Source organism: Aythya ferina (genome assembly GCF_964211825.1).
Source record: "Aythya ferina genome assembly, chromosome: 11".
In the NCBI taxonomy this organism is placed as follows: Eukaryota; Metazoa; Chordata; class Aves; order Anseriformes; family Anatidae; genus Aythya; species Aythya ferina.
The window spans coordinates 8,126,737-8,151,819 of NC_140307.1; the positions used below are offsets into that span (position 1 = coordinate 8,126,737).

Sequence of the window (25,083 nt, forward strand, 5' to 3'; positions counted from 1 at the left end):
TCTGTCGTGGTACATCAGCCTCATCCTCGTGCAGGCAAGAGGTCTTCTGGCTGCTGTTCCCCACCCAGCTGGCTGCTCACGCCTTGTCTTGCTCCAATAATCTCAAACTGCTACTGCAGGGTGGTGAAAGCTGTGCCCGTAGGTAGATGTGGTGCCTGTGCCTGGGTTCTCCTACGTCTGTGAACAGCTCGGTTGTAACAGGGCACGCCGAGGAGTGCGTGGTGAATCAGCTCCATACAGTGAAACTTGCTGTCCTGAGATAATCCCTGCAGGATAATGGTTTATTTCAAAACTATTTCCATCTGCAGCAGGCATTACAGAGAAGCTGAGGAAGTCTGTCTTGTCCTTGAGCACTTTTCCTCTTCCAACTTGCTGTATCTGAGGGAGGCCACCTGCTTTTCTGAGTGAGAGCCCTCATTTGAAAGACACGGTAAAATTTAGCAGTAGTGATTGTCTTTGTATTAAAACCTACAGGACAAGGCTTGAATGCTTCTTGAACCGAACACTTATTTGCTTGCCTTTAAGAGCCCACATGATACCTAGCACATGTTTTCACGTGTCACACCCTGCTGAGCTTGTTTGCTTAAGGTAAGACACAAGAAAAACAGCCTGAGTACATGCTCCCCTGCCTACAGGGGGATTGTTTCCGAGGAGCATCTTATTTGAGCTGTTTGCCATGAGGAATGTTGGCCTCATTGTGAAACAGCCTGTGCTAGCTACAGCTATCAGCACCGGCTATAGTTAAGTGCTTTCAGCTGGGTTGAGTATGAAAATATTTCTGGAACTGATTTTTACATAATATGGTTGAAATAAAATTTAGCTTATCTAACCTGCCCTCTCAGAAGGTAAGGGCTCTTGAATAATTCCTGGCTGGTGTTTTTTTTCCTCACCAGTGTGGTTTCATGTGCCTGTGTGATTAAAGAGTTCTTTCTATGCTCTTTAGTAAAAGCAAGCTGAAAGTCCATGTAAACCCTAAATAATAACGTGTTTTGTCCTTCAGTCCTGTGCAGTCTCGCACTGCAGTGCTCAGTACTTGGTCTTAAAAGTTCCTGTAGACTTCCTTCCATCGAACGACACGAAGTCACTCACAGGAAGACTTTTTCAAAACCAGGTTTATCTATTGCCAAAATAGAGGGTCAACAACAAATAGTCTCAGATCACATGCAGCTACAGATTGTAAGGATGCTTTGCAAAGTCCACCTTGTCCATCAGCTGAGCACAGCTTTTACTGGAATGCATCGATAGAGACATATCCCTTTGTTACTGCCAAGGTTTTACAGGGTTTTGTAGTAGGTTAAATTGGCAGCTTGTTGTCTTGTTTAAAAAAAAGTCTTAATATTTTTAATCACTGTACTAGCTGGCTGCTTTTGCAGCAATCTGTTCTGGTGAGTTTTAATCTGGTTTAGTTTTTCACTAACTCCGCAGGATTTATGCAGTCTGGGCAAGTTCTTTCCACACTCCCTGTTGAAGTCTTGTGATGTTTCCAGCCTGCAGAAGACTGAACTAAAGGGGCTTAGAGGTTATCTAGCTTGCTGTAAGCCTGTAGCTTAAAGGTCAGTGGGCAGTAGTAAAAGAAAAGGTGGGTGAGATAACAAGCTGTTGCCATAACACCTGTGTGTATTGCAGAGTTGTAACTGCTTTTTCTTAAAAGGGAACACCAGAAATGTACATTAGCATATTTAAGTAAGGCTAAGTGGGAGTAACAAGTCTCTGCATCAGAATAGTGTCCTATGCACATTACTCACGCTGGATTTTGACCTTTGAATATTCATCTGGAAGTGTAGTTACGCGCAGGGTGACTAATGCTAGCACATCTCTGCTGCAGGCGGTGATGCTTCAACAACTGACTGAAGTTAACTTAAAAGATAAGCTGAGTGGTTTTCCTCCTCTATCTATGGGATGCTCAGAAACGCTGGCTTGTGCTCTCTGAAGGGACCAGGCAGTGAATTCACCCTTCTTAAGGCTCTGCACAGTTCTAGCACAGAGGGAAATGTAAAACCCACAGGCAGCCTGTCCCTTGTTACAGACAGTCGCAGGGGTTCCTGCCTTGTTCTCAGTCCTGTAACAAACGATGTATCAGGGAAACTGCCTGTGCTCTTTGCCTATGAAAGAAAAAACTGGCATAGAGGTTTGATTTACCGAAGATCAGTACTTCAGGCAACTTCTGCAGTCAGATTATTTGAAGGCAGTCTTATTTTTTTTCCCCAAAGAACCCAGCTGTGAGTTGAGGAAGCAGGCTGCGCGCTGTTGATAAACAGAACTCTCGAAGCCATTTGTCTGCATTTAAACTCCAGCAGCAGTGGTGGGCCTTGGAGACTCTTCTGATTTGCTTTCTAACAATATCCTGTGGTATGTGTGGCTGCAGCTGCTGCAGCGATTGCTCTGGAGCTCTGCGACTTACAACCAGAAACCGAGCTGCAGATAAATGAGGAAGGGTTTGGTGCCTGCACAGATCTCCGGATTTTTCATCAAAGTGGTAGCATTGATCAGTCACAGCTGTATAACTTCGCTCCTGTAGCTGGAGAAATGGCTTTCCTGTTAGCCCTGCTGGGTAAGACTGCGGATTCTACCTGGGATAACTTTGACTTGAAGAAGTGCTGTGTAGAAAATCACCCAAGCTTCCAATGTTCATGCTTATCCTAAGGTTAGAAACCATGCAGCGATGTTGATGTTGGAGCCTCTTCTGGAGGAGTTACAGATTTTTATGGGTTGTATTTGGGGGGGGAAAAGCTGCTAGCAAAATGCAAAGTTATTTTTAAAGGATATGGAAGGGGGATGGGGGGCTACAGATGTGACATGTAAGAGAGCTGCCATGGGGAAGCAGGGCCAGTGGTGATCAGCATCAGAGCATAAAGCGAGGCTGCTGTCCAGTCACACCGATGGGTTACAGCCCTGAGGAAAACATCGGGTGAGCCAAAAGCTGCCTGGTGTGCTGTGGGCAGGGAGAGACATGAAAGAACGGGATCTCTGCTTCATAGGGTCCCAAGCAGTAGATGGGAATAAGTGCAAGAAGCCCTAAAAAAAAAAGGGGAAAGATGAAGGGAGAAATGCCTTGCTGATTTCTCAGGGTGCAAGGTGGTGTGGGCAGCTCCCAAGCTTGTTCTGGACACCCAGCCCCAAGCAGCAGAGACCACAGCTCCTTAATTGGAAGCATGCTCCCTGGGGCGGCTCTTCTCCTAAATCATGAATCATTCATGCTTTCCTGTCAAGAGCTGATGTAAGGCTCATTTTCGAGGCACTGGCTCGGTCTCTCCTTTGCGGAGTGGCCAGGTGAGTGCCCCAGCAGCACATTTAGGCCACTTGCAGCTCTGCTTGTAGCCATGGAGCAAAGAACCCAGCCTGTTACCCCTTCCAGCTACCAGCTGCTTACCCCAATGTCTTTTTGAGGACTGTTGAAGCCAGAAAGAAAAAGGCAGGCTGTTTTGGCACCTTGCTTTAATGTGCCCTTGATAAACAAGGTTGGTGGAGTGCTCCTCTTGTGGTGGAAGGGACGGATTTATTCAGTGGTGTTTTTCTTGGTCACTTGTTACAGGTCCTTTTGAAACTGGGCCTGCTTCCTTACCAAACCCTGCCCGAGAGGCAAAATTTCCCTGTACCGTGCTCTTCATTCAACTGAGAAGAATATTTCTATAGAAAATTGTCGCAATGAGCAAGTCTTGTGGCTTTTAGTCTTCCAGACCTTGCTGTGAATCCTCTTGTTTCTACGGCTGACTTACGAAATCGAGTGCTTACACAAGTCCATGTGGCTCAACCCAGCAGGCTTCGGCGCTTCAATTAAAACAGATTTACAATATTTGACAAGTTTTGAAGGTCAGCTTGGTTGGCTAGCAACGTGCTGCTCCAGGCTCAGTGAGCCACCAGGTCTCTGCGCAGTCTGTGAGCAGCATTTGTGCACGCGCTGTTTCAGTGCGTAGGAATGTCTGTGTTTTGGCCTCTTAGTGCTGATCTCTCAGCAGGGAGAGCATGTCAGTCTCTCTGCTCTAGTAAGGCCGTGAAGAGCGATGCTGTTGGTTCAGTCATAGCAAAAACAATTTTGTTTGTTATTGTGTTTGGAAACGAGGGGGAGATTTGTTATGGCTTCGCTTATGTGTTCTCCGAGCTTGTTAACACAGCGGGGATGCGTAACTAAATGACTCCCTCTTTCAGGTACATTCCGCCCCTGATCTGGGGGAAGAGTGGACATATCCAGACTGCCCTTTATGGAAAAATGGGGAGAGTGAGATCACCGCATCCGTACGGACACCGCAAGTACCTCACAATGCCAGATGGAGCAACAGCAACCTTTGATCTCTTCGAGCCGCAGTCTGAGCACTGCACTGGAGGTCAGTCGCAGCAGCTGCTGGCTGCATCTAGCTGCTGACCTCGGTTCTGTGCTCTGGGGCATGGAGGGGGGTAGATAAGAGCCCTGATACTTGATTCTCAGAAAAGATGGGTGTTAATTTTGGTGATAGGAAGGGGGCAGCTACACAGTGCTAGCCAGCCTGTGGAGGCTGTGAGACCATCTTGCTGTGTACTCATCTCAGACAGCAGAGTAGGACCTGCTAGACTAATTACCCGTGTGTGGCAAGGGGTGGGCATTAAGGAGCAGCAAAAATGTTCCATAGCTTCTCTGCATGAAAACAGTATGTGCTTAGGATACAAAGGAGTCCAGACTATAAGATAATTCTGTGCAAAAAGTAGGAAATCCTGGTGATCTCCTACTGTGCTACGTATGTGTTTTCAGAGCAACTGTCAGATTTCAAACACCCTATTAGTAGTGGTAACAGCAACACTTAAAATTGAGTTACTGTGACTTCAGTAGTACAGTCTAACCTCTGCAGCAGCTGACTTCATTGTAAGCCCACAACTCCCGTTTGGCCTTCAGAAAAGGCCAAATTCTTCACATTATCGGAGTTGAGATCTCTGTGGTATAATGCTGTGCTGCAACAGTTTCTGCTGGCCTTATCACTGAGGAGAATCTGAACAGTGCTTTCCTAATGAGGCAAAAATTCACAGTGGGTAGAGTTAGAGCTTTGCACGCAAGTGCAAAGAGTATGAGAGCTAAGTGGAAGTACATACATGTATGCTAATCCTGAATATATTTTTACTGTCCTTACTTGAGTTACGGTAATGGCTTTCTTAGCTGATGAAATAATACCTTGTTAAACTGATGAGCAGTGCCAGGAGATCAGATGTTAGATTAGCCACAAAGCAGGTGATGGCTAATGTCAGTTGGTCAGAATTCCTGTGCTTAGCAAAGCTTCATTTTGAAGATCTGGGTTGTGCTGGATTCTGAAAGGGAAATGAGAAAAATAGCTTAGTGTACCTGGTGCATGGAGAAGCAGTGGGCTCTTGTGCTTCCACACACTCAGCAGTCTCAGCAGGCTGTCAGAAGGCAGAACGAGTGTGATGTTCAACATCTTTCTTCAGAGGGAAGGATTTTCTCTTGGTCACTAGGCAGTTTCTGTAGAACTGTTTGGTCAGCCTTCCCCAAAGCTAGGAGATTGTTCGTCTGCTATAACATGAATTACTCCTTCCACATCTTTAGCAATAGAGCTGCTAGTCTTCTGTCCCACACCAGGCTTTTTGGCAGAACGGTAGGATTTTTACCTTTCTTCTGCTACGTGGTTTCCCATGGATCTGAAATGGAAAGCTTCTGAATTTCTTAATTTGCATGAAGTGACATTTACTTAACTTCCCTCTCTTTCTGTGCACAGAGGATGTCACGATGGTGATCTGCCCTGGGATTGCTAACCACAGCGAGAAGCAGTACATCCGCACTTTTGTTGACTACGCGCAGAAAAATGGGTACAGATGTGCTGTTCTGAATCACCTGGGGGCCCTGCCGAACATCGAGCTCACTTCTCCACGCATGTTCACCTACGGTAGGTGCTGTGACAGCTGACGGCTTTCGAGCCTGTGGAAGTTCTAGGGCTTGATCAGGCTCCTTCAGCACACCACAATTGCCATAGGTGAATTAGGCTGATCATTTTATGCTGTTTCTTAGGACCTAAACTTAACTTATGAGGAAGAAGGGAAGCTAATAGCAGGATTCAGTTTTTCTTTCTCACTTATCGTAGTTCTAACATATGTATCTTAATTAAGGAGACCATTTTTGAAAGAAAAATAGAAAAAAAAAGTACTCATGGCTACTATGAGCCTGCTCAAGTGGTTACAGAGATGTTCAAATGTCAGTTTAGTGGGATATGAACGACCTTGGCTCTGAAGGATAAAAGCTATTTCTGACACTTTGGAAAATGTAGTATGAGAAGGAGCATGTATCACCTTATCCAGAAAGTACATTTCTATTCTAGGAAGGACATGGTCAGATTGGTCCCTGAATGTAACACAAATGTCAAGGAATGGCAGCAGTTCTGTGGTCTGACAGTAAAACTACAGTAGAGGTAGTGCTTAACTACCCTGATGTGGGGCTTTCACCTTGAATATAAGGAAATCCTTCATAACCTAGAAATTAAAAGGAATAAAGTGCTTCAAGGTGGGTTAAGAGCGACTCCAGTTATTCTTACCCACCCAGCTAGTGTGTGATGTGATCTTAGTAGAATGTGGCCCTCTTGCCAGGGACCTGATCTGCCTGTTCCCGAGTTCTGTTGAGCCTTCGTGTCCTCCTTTACTGCAAACATCTATAGTTATATTACATCAGGAGTCAACTGTGGCTACAATAGCCTGGTGTTGGGTTTCTTTATATCTTTTTAAAGGTAACTAAGATACTTACTGCTAAGAGTTTGGATTAACAGCTCAAAAGTTGATCTTGAACACTTGAATTGCCAAAACATCTCGTGCTTTGAGACTCTGGGTCTAGCAGGCAAACAGGCAGTAGTGCTTCGTTGCTTGTTTTGTAGCTATTAAATCTGCTCCTGAGAGGAAAACATTTCAGGAATACCAATAGCTTTAATTTTTAATGAGATCCTAGACTGGTAGTTGTTTTGAGTCTACCAAGCTTGACTTCCCAAAAGCATTTGATTTTTTGATAGAATTTGAGAGCTTCCTTCCAAAAATAGAACCTTCCTAGTGCAGAGTACAATCCCCAAATTCACTGGCTGCTCTCTGAAACTTCTGGTAGTGTCATGCTAGCTTGATATTTAAACATAGGCTATGGCATTATTTTTTTTTTTTTTGAATAATTAGCTAAAATGACTAATAAGGGACTGGGGAAGAGGGGATGTAATGCCATTATCAGCATGTATAGATCTGCTACTGCTCTGCCTGGTGCTGTTTTCAATAAGATGGTGCTCTAACTTTGCCTAGTGTCAAATGCCAGTCTAGATTTCCCAATCCCTCTCTAATTTTCTGAGAACTTGCTGGAGCTGATGGCAGATTGTTCATTTCATGCAGCTGCCCTTTAGACCTTAGGGAGCTATTCTGCTCTGTAGCTCCAAAGATATGCCTTTCTAAATCTTACAGCCTTGGGAAGGGCAAGGAATGTCTAGCACTTCCTCTGAGTAAGACAGTAAATCACTTCACATGCAACTCTGCCAAGTGTTGTGCCAGCAAGACCCTGCGCAGACTTTACTCTGCCTCCAGCCCGAATACCCTGTTGTCCTTCCAGCTTATGCTGGATTCCTGATGCATTTGTTGGGGAGCAAGTAGCATAAACATGATCTGCTGAATCCCTGAGCCTTTATATCAAGCTTGACCTGTTGCTGTTCCAGCTTCAGGTTTCTGAAATGGCTGCCAGCTGCTGTCAAATCTTGAAAGTCAAACACGGTGTTTTGACTGCTGGCTTCTTCCAGAGGAGACTAGAGCGATGCAGCGTTTGTCATCTTGAGGAAAACTGTCCATTACCAATGTTCACAAGGAAGTGCCCAAGCTGTGATGAAAGGCTCAGCCAGAAGCCTCCTATTTCACTGAAGTGAATGCAAACTGTAGTGCTCAGCATCTCCTCCAGAGCTGGCCAAAACCTGTGTCTGATGTCCAGCAAGGATGTTGCTTTTGGGGTGGGGGCATACTGGAGCAGTGCATGGATGGCACAGCATACAATCCAAGCTCTTTGGATGTACCTTCCTGGAGCAGCTCCGCAGGACAGAGCTGAGATTCTGGCCCTAAACCGGAATAAACAGCTGTAGTTTTATTGCTTTTGCTCATGTGATGCCTTCTGTGCGGTTTGAAGCACTGAGTCCAACTGGAAGGCTAACAAAGTGCCTAGCCTGGTGATACCATTGTCCTAATACCACCAGTTTGGGAGCTACTTCTCTTTGTTTCCCCTTTCCAAACTCAAAGGCAGGAGAAATAGCTGTAGGTACTGATATGCAGAGATTTTACCTAGCCATGTCAAAGCCAGGGTTGTTTGACTTCACTTCTTCGGTTGCTTTGGAAAGGCAGAGTTTGGATTGTCAGAGCGGCTGCTCCCAGGGTTAGGCTTTTCAAATTTTATCTTTGGCAGTCAGTCGGACAGGCATGAGCTAAGGTCCACAGGACTCATAAAACAGAGACATGAACATGTGTGTGAATCAGAGCCCTTAAAGTCTTGAGGTTATTGAAAAGTCAGAAAGGGGAAGGCGCTGAGCTTAAAGCACGCAACTGGAGTGTGAAGTAGAGAACTGTTGGAAGATAACTCTTGACATTGTCCTTATTTTTCAGGTTGCACCTGGGAGTTTGGTGCGATGGTTAACTACATCAAGAAGACCTACCCTCAGACCCAGCTGGTTGTCGTAGGCTTCAGCCTGGGTGGAAACATCGTGTGCAAGTACCTGGGGGAGAGCCAGGCCAACCAGGAGAGAGTCCTGTGCTGTGTCAGCGTGTGCCAGGGCTACAGCGCGCTCAGGTGAGCCTGCTGCTCTCTTCTGGGTGGGAAAAAGCTTGCTGGTTCTCTTGCACCTAATTAAATTAGTCTGTAGGACTGCAGGATGCCGCCTTCCTGAAGCAGCAATCAAAGCTTTGTTGATCAGCAGTACAAACTGGCTTTCTGTACCTGGCCAGGTAAACGCTGGCAGCTTCTGCTCTGTGCCTGTGGGTTGGCCTGGCTCTGTTGTGGCAGCGCTGCTGGTGTCGTAAGGAGAGGCATTCCCCATGCAGTCCTGGCTAATTAATCAGGCAGGTTGGGCAGTGTGACAAACTGCTGAGCTGGTGCCAAGTTTGAGGCAATAGTTTGCTTTCTCATCGCTCTGAGGAGTATCACTTGGCCCATAACAGCTTTCCTGGCTTCGCTGCCGAGTGTCATCCGGCAGCTCTTATCTGGGGAGGCTGGAAGGACACAGCTCGTGCTCTGTCAGTCCGTGCTCCCCTCCTTTTGGGGGTGCTGCTGAAACAGGCAAGGGGCTGATGGAAGGGTGAAGAGGCTCTTGCAACCCCTGCTACCTGCCTGAAGTGGGGAAGGTGGAGAGGCTAAGGATAATAGCCCTAAGGGCTGCCTAAAACATTAACCTGTTGTTCCCAGCCTGGAAGCAGAGGCTGTAGCACTTCACAGGAGCTGTAAGGGCTCCACCTAGTGTTAGCACTTACATTCACTGATGGAGGCTTTGGGTACAGCCCTGCTGCTTCAGAACTTGCAGCTCAACTACTGTGCAATAACTTCCGTGTGCGAGTTACTGAAGATTGAAACTACTGAAGATTGAAGCTAATGCTCACAGGTCTTGCTGTCTCTACATATGGACAACTAGTGAGGTACAGCTGGTTGTACAGTAACTTAACTGCCTCTCTGAGCAATGAGAATATTTGAAAAGCAAGGGGCTGTCGAGGGTAGGGTGTTGGTGTCAAGATCCTTTGGACAGATAAAGCTGGAACTGGCAGCATGGAGCTGGAACTCTTGATGCTGCTGATGCTCTACCTCTACTGTGACTACTTTGGTATTCAGCAGTCTGAAGGCACCTTTTATAAGTTAAGCTCTTACAGCTGAAAGTAAGAAGTTTTTTCTGGAAGCATTGGACATGGCTGAAAGTTTGATAGACAATTCAGTAACATTCCAGTATACCTCGTGCCTTTCTGAGACTTCAGATCAGGTGCAAATCAGATGCTTTCAAGAATAGTCTGGTTTTGTTTCAAGTAAAGTGTTAGTTGTATTGAGGTTCTGGCACAGAGTATCCTATTGAAACAAGCTCCTGAAACTGTTTTTGTAGCCATCAAACAGGGTTTGCAAGGATTGCATCTGGCCTTGGCCGGTTTGATTTATCTTGGAGTTATGCAACGTTGTGTTTCTGGTCTCCAAAATGTTCTGAGTAATTCTGTTCCCTGAGCTGATTTCTTAGTAGTATGTCATGGTGTGCTGGTGAAACGGCAGGGTAAGGACAACCTGTTTAACAATGCTGCACTTGGATATCTGCGTGGAAAAATAACAGCTGCTCCTGTGAGCTTAATGCAAGTCTTCTGCGGGTTGCTGTGGATTCCTGAGCTCTTGACTCCACCTGCTGGGTGAACATCTACCAGCAAATCTCCGGTCACAGAACATCTGCTGTGCATTACCGTGTGCCCAGCAGGAAGGCTTCTCGTATCTTGTGTCTCCCTACCTAATGTTTAGTGCTGCTTTTAAATGCTAATTAGACAAAGCTAGGGAAAAGCAACATCAGTAAATAACTACGAAGTAAACGACAGGATAGGGTGGGCCTTGTTATAGAAGGGGGAGGGAAGAGGTACAAAGCATCTCCAAAAGCATCTCCAGGTGGAAAGGATAAGCCTTATCCTTCTTGGACTTGGTCTGCTATGTGAGAATTACTGTTCTTCCCTCTGAGCTACACAAAAGTGGATTGCCCTGGTAGATGACCAGTTAGATTACAATTCTTTTTATTAGTTTGTACAGCCTTTGTCCCTAATTATCCCCAAATATCTTTAGGAAGTAAAGGAAAAATTAGGAGAAAGTGGTAGTGAGCAAGATGAAGCAGGCATTTGAAATTTGGAAACCTTTCCAGGGCATTAAGCAAGTGCCCCATAGAGGGGCATGGTAAAGTAGAAGCAAAGCAAGGCTCTGCCGGCAGAAAATGGGTCTCTGTTTAATGAATTAACACAAAGTCTGGGGAATTTGTTCCCTGAGGCTAAGCAGGGACCTGTCTCCTTATTCCTTAATCTCTGCCTGCACAGGCTTGATTCTGCTTCTTGATCTTGTGGAATGCATCTTTAGTGTAGCTACAGGCTGTGGGGAGAGTCTCCACCTTTGAAACCGGTGCAGTCCTCAAATAATACTGGAAGTTGAATTTTTGTCAGTGCTTGCAGCCCTTCATATTAGGAGTCCTGCTGTCTGCTGCAGAAATTGTGGGGAAATGTCGTAGTTATAACTTCGGTTGTCTTGAAATCACTTTAAAGGTTTGCTTGGGAAATCTTTTCCTGTCTCTATTCCCCTGTCCTGGTGTAAGTGTGGTAGCTATAGCCTGGTTAGACAACAAGCCCATGTTGCAGCACTGCTTGCAAGCAGGCAGCCTGCTTATGCTCTGCTAGGAAACCTGCAGCTTGTGGCTTGGAAGGTCACAATAAATCCCCTGTAGTTCTGGTGGTATGTTAATGTTTAAATGGGAGTAGTTCAGTAGCTGGAACTGCCTGCTCCCAGCATTCTTAGGTCGCTCAGTAAATGATAGTAGGTTCCCTCAGTAACAGCAAACCCTTGGTAAGAGTAAAGCTCTAACCTGCCCGTGACCCTGCAGAGCAAAGGAGTGCTTGTATCTGGCAAAGCTCACAGAAGTCTGGACGACTTTAATTCTGTTTTAACAACAGATAAGCTGTGAAGTGCTGTTCTGCTCTGAGAATAGGTGAAGGCTTCAACTCCGATGCCACTTGCAGCTGCAATGAGTATTTACCCTTACAGTTCCTGCCAATGAAGGTAAAACAATAATAGTGTGTGTAAATATTGCAAACATCTGCACAAATGATTTCCTTTGTAAAGCTATTACACGCAATTAACTTTTTTCAGCAACAGGTTTTAGTCCTTTCCTCAGTGGTTCCATTAAGTAAATTGCATTCAACTTATGCAAAGGGATAGCAGAGTCCTCTTGTCAGTGTTGCAGATCTTGACTGATGGCTCCTAAATGCTCTGATCAGGACAGCTAATTGCACTGTGCAAAATGAGACTGCAGATCTGTTTTCTGATACTCCCAAACTTCATCAAAGTGGAAGTCATTTCCTGGAAAAGGTTAAGCTATGGCAGGGGAAGCCTGGAGATTTGTTTACTTAGCCTCTAGGCTGCAGTGAGATGTTACGGTGTATTACTCTGATCTTTCAAGATCTCCATTAACAGCTTAGATTGCTATGCTCTGTGTTTTTTCTAGGGCACAGGAAACCTTCATGCAATGGGATCAATGCAGAAGATTTTATAACTTCCTCATGGCAGATAACATGAAGAAGATCATCCTTTCTCACAGGTAAACTTGCATTGGTGCAAGTCAATTGCTCTATTGGATTTATCTTCTCTTCTCAGTCAGACTTTAAATTCAGACTCCTGAAAGATTACGCACAAATCCTCTGCTCGGTGTCTTTTAAGTGAAGCAAGAAAAAGAAGGGGAGCCCATGCCAATCGCGTATACTGTAAAATACACAAATAAGCTCTGGTGATCCTGTTAGAAGAAAGTAGGCTTTGTTGTGTTTGGTTTTTGTTTTTTTTTTTTTTTTGCCTTCTGAGGAGACTTGCTTAATGAATAAACAAGATGAGCACAGGAAAACATTGTAATTAAACTTCAAAGTGGAGTATTGTGCATCTGTTTCACTTCTAGCTAAAGAATCCTCTATTCCAGGAGCCTCTTGTTCTGCCACCTACTGGAGGTAGGATTAATCTTCAAGATCTGCTGCAAGGGGCTGCTGCTTATCAGATAAGCAAACAGTCATCCTGTAGATCTGGCTTCTAGTTTTCTTCTCCAAAGAGCACGTAGCCAGCAGAATACTTAGTGCTGCTCTTCCTAGAGTGCTACTGTCCTTGCAGTATCCCTGTGCTACTGTTGTGATCTGTGGCTCTCAGATACGAAAGGAATGTGTTGGTTAAACAGGTGACATGCTCCGTGGTGTTTCCTAGACCAAAATTACCTGGGTGCTTCTAGGGCAATGAATATGTAAGTACCTCATCAGTGGATGCTAATTAAGGCCCATTCCAGTAAGGAGCATGTGCCACTTGCAAGCTTGTGGTTCATAGCTAACAGTCCTGTGTGGTATGAAAAACAGGCAGGAGGAGGTAGGACAACTGATGTGTAGGATGATCCACGTAATTCACTGCAGACTGACAAATATTTGGACAACTTGGCCAAATTATACATGTCAGGGTATATAAGCCCCCATGAAATGGTGCTTAGATTCATAAGCCAGATAAAGGCAGTGCTGGCTTGAAGGAGATTCAGTTAAGTAATCTTTTTTTCCACAATCGTTTGTGCTCTAGGGCAGCTCCCCCAAGTCAAGCCTGGTCTCCCTCCTGCTCTGCCCTGCAGCTGCTTCTAAAAGGGAATAAAAATCCTTTCCAGCTTGCAGCCTTTGTTCTATTTGTTAAGGGAGCGGTTTGTTCTGGTGAAGAAACACATCCTCTCCTGAGGGTAATAACTAATTATGACAAGTGTCCATAGTAAATAGCTTTCTGCTAAGGTAATGCCCCCAAGTAATTTCTGCTGGATGAGCTAACCTAATATCTGTGCTGGGGAGACTTCAGGACCAGATGGTGATGGGGCTGCTGTGCCCAGGACTGCTAGTGCTCTCCCTGAGCCACCCACTGGTTTGATCTGAAGCCAGAGGACCCTCCCTCCAACATGAAGCCTCTGTTCTAAATCCCCCTAGTGCTGTCTGTTCTGGGAAGGTTCTTTATAGAGGCCCCTTCTGCAGTTTTTCAGTATAACAAGGGAGCATTTTTCTCTGAAGTGGCTGTTAGTTTCTGTTACACCTTATTCAGAAGCAAGGTAGATGAAAAAGCTGTGCTTGATCCCAAGAAACCCTCGTGTACGTAGCCCACTTCTGTTCTTACCTTGTCAGATTTGGTAAACTCACTTGTCCTTGAGCAGGTCATGGCTTTGCTGCACTTGTTATGGTGTTTGGATATTTATCTTGTTACTCCTCTTTCAGGCAAGTTCTTTTTGGAGATAACGTGAAGAAGCCACAAAGCCTTTCAGATGCTGATCTGAGCAAACTCTATACGGCAACATCCCTTATGCAGATCGATGATAATGTTATGAGGTATGAAGGGGGACTCTATGCTGCTCTCTGGGTCTCTGGAAGTGCCTTCTGTTTTAAGTGTTACTCTTGCAGGTCTCTTTCTGTGCCTGTAGGAATCTGCTGAAATGCAGCGCTGACAACCCCAAATCCTTCCTTGTCTTTACATTGAATAAAACCACAAAAAAAAAAAAAGTTTATTTTTGATAGTCACAGCTCCTGTAAAGTCATCCAGGAGGCAGTTATCTATAACATCTGAACCTGAAGCCCAGAATAAACAAGGAAGAGGCAAGCTCTTGCCAAGAGGTCCACAAAAAATAATGCAGAATGTGGAAAGCATCTCAGAACTGCTCATGAGTGTTTTTAGTCCTGCTTGAATTTTGAAACAAACCCTTCCCCCTGAGAATAATGCCTTCTTTGTGAACATTAGAACTGGCTGAGATAACACGAACTTCTTAACTTGTCATACTTGCACCTAAATTAAGCTCTCTGCATTATTAGGCAGCAGGCTGTTACTGCCTGTGTCCTTGAAAACAACTTAGTACTTTGTTCAGTGGCTGTGATCTTGCCATGGCATGTTCTATATCAGGCACTGACACCTTTACAAAATGCTGAAGCTGTACACTGCCAGCTATACAGCTAAAAGGGTTTTGGAGGAGTAGTAATATTGTAATATTACTACTATGTAATAGTAATATCTTTCTAAGAGTGATTCCTAGGGGAAATATACTTGTCCTTCATCCCTGAGGCCTGTCTACTTTGGGCCTACGGCTGCATCATTGTCTCCTACCCCAGGAAAGAGAAAAAGCACATGAGTATAAGCTCACTGCATCCTTGGTTTGAGATGAAGGGCTAAGGATATTGCAAAAAAATGGAACCACAGTGGATTCTGTGTGGCTTGTAGGCAGGCCCTTTTGTCCAGTATGTTTGAGGTTTGTAAGCTGTGATGGTTTTATGTTTGTAAAGGCTTTCAGGTGGTGAATAAGTTTATAAGTTATTCACACAGGAGAAAGCAAATTAAGTTTAAAAAAGATGCCTTGAAGGCTGCTAGACTTCCACTTGAATGTTTAACTTGGTGTGTGTAGAAGAAACACAAATCCTGCTATCAGTGTTTGAGTAAGCACAGAAAGCATAAAAACATGTGCTGCCAAAGGTGAATTTTGCAGAAAAAAGGCATTGTCCTTAAAAATACGGGTCTGGGCATGTATATCCTTATTTGCAAATGGGAGTCAGGTGGATGCTAGAAACATGATGGCAATGACACTATCCATTTCAGGAAGTTCCATGGGTACAGTTCCCTGAAGGAGTACTACGAAGAAGAAAGCTGCCTGCACTACTTGCACAGGGTAAGCTCTTGCAATTGACTGCTCTTGTACCATCTTCTTCCTACTGGAGATAAAATGCTCCGTGCTTTCTGGTTTTGATACCTAGACACAGCTGTCTTAGCTTGGATTTTTAGAAGTAATCAGTATTTTGGAGTGGGATTTCAGTTCTTACTACTCCTAATGCTGGTTCTAAATGCTCTGGGCTCTCTAGAGATTGTAACTCTGTAGTAGCATCCAGATGATCCAGCTAAAGCCAGGAGTTCAGCTGAACCCTTTTGAGTGTAGGTGCATAAGGTGGAAAATGGGTGGTGGCATACAGCCTTCCAGGCAGAAAAGACTAGATACTCTGCAGGAGGCTCAGCACACTATCTGGAAGGCAGATGCTTAGCAGGCCGAAGTAATGCAGAAGTAGAACTGGAAAATTAATTCCTTCTTGATTTGCTGAACCGGAGGATGGAGGCACTCCAAGGGAGTTTCCTGGACTTTAACCAAGGTGTCTATAACAGCTAGCACTGGCTGCCTGATGTGCAAAGCAATGTAGAGTAAAAAGGGTGTAGCTATTTGAATTCTGAGAATGGGGAAGATCTGTGATTTAATCTGTTTGCTTTGTTACACCCGTATCGCTTTTCATACAACTGAATTGGAAAAAAAAAAATAAAGTGCTGCAGAGTACTCCGTTGGTAAAAAGCCACCAGTCTGAATTTTTGACTGTTTTGCTGATGGTTCTCCAGTTAAAGGACAAGTGAAATAAGATGTCTGAATTGAGCCAAGCTAAGAAGCTTTATAACAGTTGATAGAAACTCAAATACCAACCCCTAACTGTTTTTTTCTCTACTATGTTTCTTGGTACAGATCTATGTTCCTCTTCTGCTGGTTAATGCTGCTGATGACCCTCTTGTCCATGAGAGCCTTCTATCAATTCCAAGAGCTCTTTCAGGTATGTTGAAGCAGTCTGCTCCAGCAGTGCATATTTGTTTACCTGCAGCTTCCTTATCTCATCACGATCCATGATTACAAAGCAGCTTGACTTGCCTTATTACGTCCATAATCCTGTGGGAGGTGTACTAAGCCTCTTTAGAACACCAGTTGCAAGAACTAACGAGGCTCTTTGTGAGGAGGAAGAACTCGAGTCCTCCTTTCAGGCATCTTCTGCTGTTTAGGCTGCTGTTGATAGCCAGTAGTTTACATTCAGGTTACTTTCTTGAATGGAAAAAAAAGCTTCCTCGTGTCTTTGTTCCTCATTGGGATGTAGTAGAAAGGTGGGTTACTGCAGTGACAGTCTTGAACAAGTATAGATGAAGGGCCCCCTTCCCTGATGAATGGAGCCCATGCTTTGCTGTGTTACTTGATAATGAAATAAGGTGTGTCCTTTGAAAGGAGTTCTGTCAGCTCTCTGTCTTCAGCCAAGAAAAAGTCCAATACCCTTTAGAAGCTCAGAAGAATGAGCTGCTTGCTGTTTCTCTGCACAAATGGTGCACAGGAAGGAAAGATGGGTTCATTCTTCTCTCTGAAAGCTACAGGCGGAGAATTCATCTACAGCTGCTTCCAGACAGAACCAAGCACAGGGATTTTCTCACTGCACATAGATCAAAGTGGATAACATAATGCCAGAGCTTTGGTGCAGCTCAGCATGATGCTAACAGTCCTAGTTCCAGTGTACGTGAGTTAAAGGTAGAAGGATGTGACCTGTGTTGCCATAAGGGCCCAGCCAGCAGCATTTCTTGGCCAGCCTGGTTCCTGTGGACCATCTTACTTTGTGAAATTGTTAGGTTACATGCTTTTGACTTCATATTAGCTGTGGCCTTTGTCAGCACGTTTCTGCTTCCATCACAGGATTGCTCCTTTTGGTTCAGACCCTATGCCAAGGATTGAGTTGATTATTGCAGTTTAAGGTGGTTTAGCTCTTGGCTCCAAATTGCTGACCTGCTGGAACTGTGTGCTTCCTTCTGTCTTACAGAGAAACGGGAGAACGTCATGCACGTGCTGCCCCTTCACGGAGGCCACCTGGGCTTCTTTGAGGGGTCTGTACTATTCCCAGAACCTCTGACCTGGATGGATAAGCTCGTGGTGCAGTACGCCAATGCCATCTGCCAGTGGGAGAAGACAAAGTCTCATTGCTCAGACACAGAGCAGGCGGTATCTGGCCAGGAGTAATTGACCCAAAGACTCTGGATCACTTCAGTATATCTCCCCCTTTGGGAACTCTTTGTTCCCTCACCTGCTGCTTCAGGTTTCCATTCTCCTTGATATCCTATGGCTGGGGTTTGATCACAATGTTTCCTTCTGAAGTGGAGTTAAAACAGAGGTTGATATCTGGTCAGAGGATCTTTGCTTATATAGTCACTTGGGTTTGTAATTTACTGCTCTGCTTGAAGAATTAGATTCCGACTGTGACTTGTTACAGGGTAATTGAGCTAAAGACAGTTTGCTTTGATGTAACACAAGTTTCAGATGCCAAAAGCCTTTCACCTGGTGGTCAAAAACTTGATCTGAAGCATTTGTTGAGGTGTAGATGACAAGGTAACTGACTTTTTCAGTCCCTGTGCTGGAAAAACCCTGTACCAAGCCACAGGCCAGTGAGTGGTTCAGTCCATGAGCCACTAAACAGTGGCTTGGGAAAACAGATGCTTGACTGTCGGTGGAGTTCTAATCTTACACCATCTTAAGGGAGTGTTTCACTTCCTGGGAGTGCAGTTACACAAGTGAATCACTTTAAAAATGCTTAACTTTTCCATGCTTCAGATATCTGTGGGTTGGGGTATCTTTACGCTGGGACTCCAGGTAGAGAAAAGCTGCGGGCTGGTAATACCAGTTAATGTTTCTCTGTAACCACATTCTCACACCAAGACCAGACCAGTCACCTTGTCGTATTTGCCTCTTTTTAAATGTAGTCATGTTTTTAGTACTGGATCTCGTTTGACCCAGAGCTTTTTAAAATTGGCTCTGGCTTCCGAATGGAAACCAGCGATGAAGAATCTGCAGGATCTTTTTGTGAGCTCAGTATGTTTTAAGAATATTTCATAGTTATGTACTCTGTTAGGGATTAAATTGTAGGGTGGGGGGGAATGTATCTAGATTTACTCCCCGTATGTCAGGGTAGATTATACCAAAATTCTTGTCCTTAATTTTCAAAGCATTGAATGGTTTTCAGACACATGACTTGCCTTACTTGGTGGGATCTTGATGGGTCTAGCCCTGTGCAACTAAAATACCTTTGACTAACTACTTCTGTATCTGTGCAAATGCTGCAGGATTTTACTGGCTCCAGTAAGACATTGGGCTCCTCGCGTGAATTCCTTTCTGCATGCCCAGACACTCTCTTCTAGTTGTAATGTGCAAAGTGAAGTGCAAAAGCCCCTTGCAGGAGTGATGCCTCAAGTGGCTGTTAGGGCCGAGGTGGTTATTGCGGGCTCTGCTCTATCTCCTGGTAGGAAAGTTGCCCCATGACAATCTGGAGACTGAATTTTTGTGGTCACAATCTTTTTTTCCCTATTTGTTCTGTCAACATTGTAGTCTCATTAATCCACCCTTGAGACTTCTTTGTCCTAGTGTCAGTGAAGCTCTTTTCCTGTCACACTTCCCGCATCCAACGAGCACTTTATTGCTTTAGCCTTGGTTTCTGTGCCAGGCACTTCAGTTTGTAGTTGAAAGGTGAAACAAGCTGCAAGACTTCAACGTGGTAAGGCAGGGAAACAAGCCTTCTGGACTGCCCTGTCCCGGAACTTCATTCAGTAGGTTGCAGAGGTAGCTTTTTATTTTAATAAAGCAATAATTAACTATTGTAGCAAAGGTGCATTATCATATCAGGAAATTCCTTTCAGTTTGCCTTAGGCCAGACACCGCGGCCTGCTAGAATGAACTGTGGGTACCTGCACGTTGTCCTTGTTACTGAGCCCAGGTTTCCTTTTGTTCCTCAAAGAAAAAGGTGTGATCGAGTAAAGCTGCAGCAGTACTTGGCCGTGCTTGTGGCTGTTCCTTAAGAACTATTTTAGGGCATCAGTTAGCAAGGATATTCTTAGCTGATGGATATTTGTCTTTGTGGTGGTGTTCTCTCACTCATCCTGCATCTGTATATCACTAAAACCTGTCACACAAGATGCTCAGAATTTTGCTTAAGTAGCTGCTCATGCAATTTTTACTGGATGTGCTGTAAATGTATTCTCACTTATCAGGATTGGAGTGTAAACAACATTTGTATGCATCAACTAGCCACAGTATGAATTTAGGTGTGTAGGGTATGTGTTTTTTGTTGTTGTTGTTGTTGTTTTTTTTTTTTTTTATCTCCAGGGGGTCACATCTTTAGATGTCTCAGTTTTCCTGGCATATACATCTGCAGCTTCACAGGTCACAGCTTTCTGCCTTGAGGAAGTAAAGCTGCTCCTCCCATGGCGGGAGATGCCCTTTTTAAAATGCTTCATGTCCTGCTTCAGTCCAGCTTTACTGTGCTGTGAGTATCAACTCCAAAGAGATTTAGAGGAACAGGAGCTTCCCATGGTAGTGACCCCACTGTTGAGGTGAGGAGCCCATCATACGAGCCAACATGTAACTACGAAGGAAGGACAGCGTGCATCAAGCCTCCTTGGAGATCAAAATTCTTTCTCAGATTTCCTCAAAGTTCCTCAAAAGCAGGGCTCCCTGCCCAGCTCCCCACATGGCTGCAATTCTGCCTTCCTTCCCAGGACCCCAGGCTTACAGAAACAGTTCGGCTGTCGGCTGCCCCCGACAGGGAAGTTGGAAGTGAGAGAGCTATGGCTGGCTGCTGTCTGAAAGTGGATGTTGAGGCAAAGCTGGTGTTTGCTTGCTTCGGAATTGGGGTTAGGGGGCAAACTGCTTTTTGGCCAAGGCATGTCAGAGTAAAGCTCCACTTTCAGAGGAGCTGGGTAGGTTTTTATTGAAGAACTTTTCCTCCTTCCTTTTTTAAGAACCGTTCCTGACAGACCGGGTTTTGAAACATTTCCTGTTCCTGAGGTACGAGGAAGTTGCCTTCTCAAGTGTACCTTTATTTCAAACTGACTTTGCTGTAGTTACAGTAGATGGCCAATCAGTGATTTTTTAAAGCAGACCCTAAAAAATGAGGTGAGCAGCTGAGCAATTTTCAAAGCAGCTTGTCTAATCAAATAGGGATTTGGCTCATTTTTTTTCAAGGAGTACTACATCTTCCTGCCCTGTAACTCATAAGCCTTCATATTTCAGAAGTGCCAATGCTGTGGACTTTCTGAAACTCTCAACTAGAGAAGTAATAGGGGTTCTGTCCTGCTCCTTTGACCTGTTCTTGCACTTGCACCTACAGCTGCTTAAACCGCTTGTGGCTTGACAACTAATTCTAGCCTGTTTGGGGAGGAAGAACTTTGTCATAGGTTGGTTGTGCAAGGGTTCCAGAACCTGCAAGTCACCTTACTAACTTCTGTTGCAGACAGAAGCAGTAAAAATCTCTTCTCCCAATCCCACCCAATTTGCTGCTTTCAAAGCAACTCATGTTGTCAAACCTGCTGCAGCAATTTAGAGATCTCAAGGAAGCAGGAGAGGAGGAAGTGAAGCTGCAGTGCGTGTTATCTAGAGACCTTCAAAGAAGGAATCCTGTATTAAATCTTGCTGCTGACAGAGATTGGCAGCTGATACCTAGTGCCAGTACCATGAGCAGGAAGGGACTTTGTCCAATCCTTACCTGAAATGCATTTCTCTCCCAAAATAAGGCAGTGCTAGTTCTGTGATGTCTGGCAAGTGAAGACCATCTGCAGTGAACCCCACCTTAAATGCAATATGAATTTTTAGATCTTAGAGGTGAAGCAGTCTTTTCATCTCTTGCAAAGACACATGAGCTTGTAGAAGGACACGCTTCAAGCCCAGAGCAGTACAGCCTGGTAGCACAGTTCAAGACTACAGCATGATGAATCTGTCATGAGTTCTGTTTAGTTTCAAACCGGGATTAGAAAAGGCATCAGCAGAGCTCTTCATTTATTCTCATGTACTACACACCCCTCTTCCTTATCACTGTATGTAAAAGTAACACTCAGACATAAACCCCAAGGACCATCTCAATCAGATAGCAAGTTGCAGACCGTATTTTTGTGGTGGTTAGGCTGGTCCAACCATCTTTGTCAGTGTCTGGAGACACCTGGAACTTGTAGGGGAGCAGCTGGGACTTGCTCTTATGGACCACAAGGAACTTGCAGCTTCCATGACACCAGATCTGCCAGCGTGTTTAATGATCCCGTGGTTGGGTTCTAAACTGAAGGTGTTTTTAAATGAGTCAACAGCTGCACTGTAAAGACAGACACTTGAACCTCCCTGCAGTCCTTTCCTGACCATTTTTCTGCAGTTTCTGTTCTGTGAAGGTACAGGTTACAAAGACAGGGCATTAAGCAAAGATGTTGAGAACCGTTGTCTCCAGCACTGAATTTAGCCACGCTACCTGTGTGTCATCTGTCCTGGGTCTGTCACAAGTTCCTAGACCTCAGCCCTTTGACACGTGGTGCCTTGCCCTTTTTCTCCTCCTCCCTTGACATCAGCATATCTAGAGACTTCAGCAGCAGCTCTGTCAGAGCTTTTGGGCTTTGCTTTTTAGTAAAGGATTCCTCACACAGCAAGCAGTGAGACCCCTCTGGCGATGTACACTGTACAAGCGTGTGCTGACATAAAGGACCTTTGTGGGCAGCCTACAACTAGATGGTCTATTTTAATGCTTAAAATAGCAATGTGTGTAAGCAGTGGATCATTTCTCAGCTCTGTTCCTCGAGTTCCTCGAATTTGCCTCTAGCCATAGGGATTGAGTCAGACGGAGGGTTTGCTTAGTATGTGACTCGTTACCTTGTGATCCCCAAGTTCTTGTGTCTGTTGACTCTTCAGCAACATAACTGGAGGTGAATTGTGTAAGGGGCTACATCGCAAACGAAAGAGCAGAGTGGTAACTTCAAGAACTAATTGCTGAAAGGTTCAGTCACCTGGTTTGCTTCCAAGGACTTTTTTTTAGAAATATTATGCCTCTCTGGAGGTTATTGAAATTCTTCACAGCCTTTTCAGGAAGACCAGGAGAGGCCCTAGTCCTGTGCTGCGTGTGCAAGTCATTTGTTGTGAAGAGCATCATGTCAAGTCATGCTCTGCGTGTCCTGAGCCCTCTGGCAGCTCTGTCAGTTGGGTAGATCCCAGAGCCACGGTGATTCAAAGCAGGGTCTCCTTCGGGGCTTCTAGTTCTAGGCAAAAAGCAAACAGCTCTTCTTGGCGTGAGGGCTTCCTGAGCTGTCTACCAGCTTTGAATGCCTCAGAGCAGCCCAGAGCTGCAGAGGGGGTGCCTGCCCCCCTTTCATTGCTAGTAGCCTCTTAGAGCAGCCTGGACTCTCCTCAGCTGGTAGGGAAGCTCAGGCCCGGTGCCATCAGTGAGTCAAAGCAGTTGCCAGCTTTCCACACTGCAGTGGAAAGGTTTCTGGGATTACCCTGAGCTATTGCATTTCAAACATCTGTATTTGTGTTTTTCTGGTTAATCAATGGACACAAACACCGCAACCCAGGGCAGCATTTATCAGGTTGGATCTGCTGGTATTGAAGAACCTTTTCCAGGTCTGTCTGATAACGCTCTAAAAGCCCCAACCCTGCATCCCCTGTGGATGAGGACCATGTTTTGCCATCTCACCCCTTGGCCTTGCCTAACACAGGTGACTTGAATACCAGCGAGGAGCCTGATGCCACGAGGTGGCCCAACACAAGGCCTTTTAGCTTTTGTCTGAGTGACGAACTTGCATCGCCTGCCTGCAGTCATGTGAGAGCTTTGATTAGATGCAGAATTTCCTTGTGGGATCTCTTACAGCTCTTCTGGGTTGCTGACCCTTCTGTGGCTCCTGCCAGCTGGGATGTCTTTAAAAATAATAACAATTAAAAGTGTATTTCATGTAACCAAACACTACTGCTTAGCCCACGTCAGCAGCTTTCCAAAGGACCTTGTTTTCTCATTCCTGACAACTTCTCCCTGTTTCCCCGTGACTAGAAATCCTTTCTGAGAAAGTGATAACCCCCTTGCAGGAGGGGCCCTTTCTCTGGGGGTGCCAAGCTGAAGAGGTGTGGGGAGCCCTCAGGAAGGCAGACCCGTGCCCTTCTCACGTTGCTGCTGCAGCTGTGTTAGAGCAGGCTGAGAATCGGATGTTCTTGGTGAGCAGCGTGGTTCATTACAGATAAATTTCCAAATTGGCAAAATTATCCTCTGGAACAATCTCTAAATGCTGCCCTGAAAAAGCTTGTGTACAGAGATAGCCTCCCTGCTGCCACGTTCTGAGTCAGATTCTCTGAAGCTGACAGCTGCAGGGGAGATGATTTGCAACTAGCAATGCAATTTTTCTATATCTGCTGATGTTTACCTTTAAAATTATATATATAAATATATATTAAAGTGTCTTTGATTTTTTCTTTAATTTTTGTTCTTCTGTGTGGTGTAAGATGGAAGTCATTGCACAACAAAATGTAATTTTGTTATCTTTGATTCAGTGGGATTTCTTTATTTAAAAATAAAGGACTTATGGAAGTCAGTGCTCCATGGAGTGGCTGTGTCCCGTGTTACTGGGTGGGGGGGTGCTGCTGTCATTCCTGACACACGGAGCAGCAGTGAGGATGTCTGACATGGGAACGTATTGGGCCAACAAGGTCATCCTCACCAGAACACCGCTGGGTCTCTGAACACCTTCCCTCGGTCACAGGATTTGGATTAGCTCAAGGAGGAACTGGAGGAGTTCTTCAGCCCCAGCCCTTAAACGTGAGTTTTGTTTGGTGTTAAGGCTTCTGTTTGGTAGTGGCTAAAACAGGAGCACCTCAGAGCAGGGCTGCCCATATATCCCTATGGGGTACAGGAAAGCAGGAGCTGCCTTGCTGCTCCCCCTCCTGTCTCCCAGATAGGAAAAACCCTAAGAAACCCTTGTCAGTGATTTCCATGTCACGAGCTTTAGCCCTGCCTCTGGCTTTCTGACCACTTCTTGGCTCCTCTGGAGCTAAATGCAGGGGCTCTGCTTGTTCCAGGAGCTGTGGCTGGCTGCCTCCTTGGAGGGAGAGGCCTCAAGCTTGCACTCTTTTTCCCTGCCCTGGGGAGAAGCTCTGCCACTCTTATACATACATAGATACCTATATATATATGGGAGCATCTCAAATAGAGTTGTCCTGGCCTGAGCAGTAGCATGGGGTGCCTTGCTGTCCCCTGAGCAAAGCCCTGTGTGTTTTTCTCAGCAGCTGACGGGCTGGTGGCTCAGCCTGGGCAGCTGGCTCTGAGTTCATCTCCCCCCTGCCTCCCCATCCAGCCCGCGTTGCATGCGCAAGTAATGCTCCAGCCTTTCCTAGTTGCTTTTTCTTCCCCCAGAGGAGGTGTGATTGCTTTCCTGAGCGAGCGAGCCGGGCTGCTGTGTTTTCACTGGCCCCAGGGCTGCGGGGGCTTCCCTGGGGCTGCTCGGTGGGCTCAGCGGGGTGAGGAGCTGCCTCCAGTCCTCCTCGGGGCCCCGGCACAAGGCTGGCATCGCAGGGTCCGCGGTGCTCAGCGAGCCGGCAGCGCTGCGGAGGCTGGAGGAAAGGGATTGCAGCCCAGACAGGCCCCGTCCTCCCGGCGGCTTTGGAGCCAGCCTCCTGTTTGGTTTGAGCCCGAGCCAGTGCCCTGATGAATGCAGCTCTTGTCGGCTCTGGATGGGGCTCTGGCCCTCTGCTAATGAAAGGCGCTGGTGTGTGGCTGCGGGGCTGGGGGACGGGGAGGAGGGGG

General features: G+C 45.6%; 1 protein-coding gene across 5 annotated transcripts in view; it reads left to right on the plus strand.

Annotated features, from left to right (window-relative positions):
* The window catches only part of ABHD2 (abhydrolase domain containing 2, acylglycerol lipase), a 38,037-nt gene extending 14,162 nt beyond the window's left edge, over positions 1 to 23,875 (plus strand). For all 5 annotated transcript variants that reach the window (XM_084532650.1, XM_084532654.1, XM_084532651.1 and 2 more), the window contains exons 4-11: positions 4,147 to 4,322; positions 5,697 to 5,864; positions 8,578 to 8,761; positions 12,186 to 12,278; positions 13,951 to 14,061; positions 15,314 to 15,383; positions 16,215 to 16,299; positions 17,320 to 23,875. In XM_084532650.1, coding sequence (XP_084388776.1) covers positions 4,147 to 4,322; positions 5,697 to 5,864; positions 8,578 to 8,761; positions 12,186 to 12,278; positions 13,951 to 14,061; positions 15,314 to 15,383; positions 16,215 to 16,299; positions 17,320 to 17,516 — 1,084 coding nt within the window. In that variant the 3' untranslated portion in view covers positions 17,517 to 23,875. The remainder of the gene's footprint in view (positions 1 to 4,146; positions 4,323 to 5,696; positions 5,865 to 8,577; positions 8,762 to 12,185; positions 12,279 to 13,950; positions 14,062 to 15,313; positions 15,384 to 16,214; positions 16,300 to 17,319) is intronic.
* Positions 23,876 to 25,083: the final 1,208 nt, after the last annotated feature.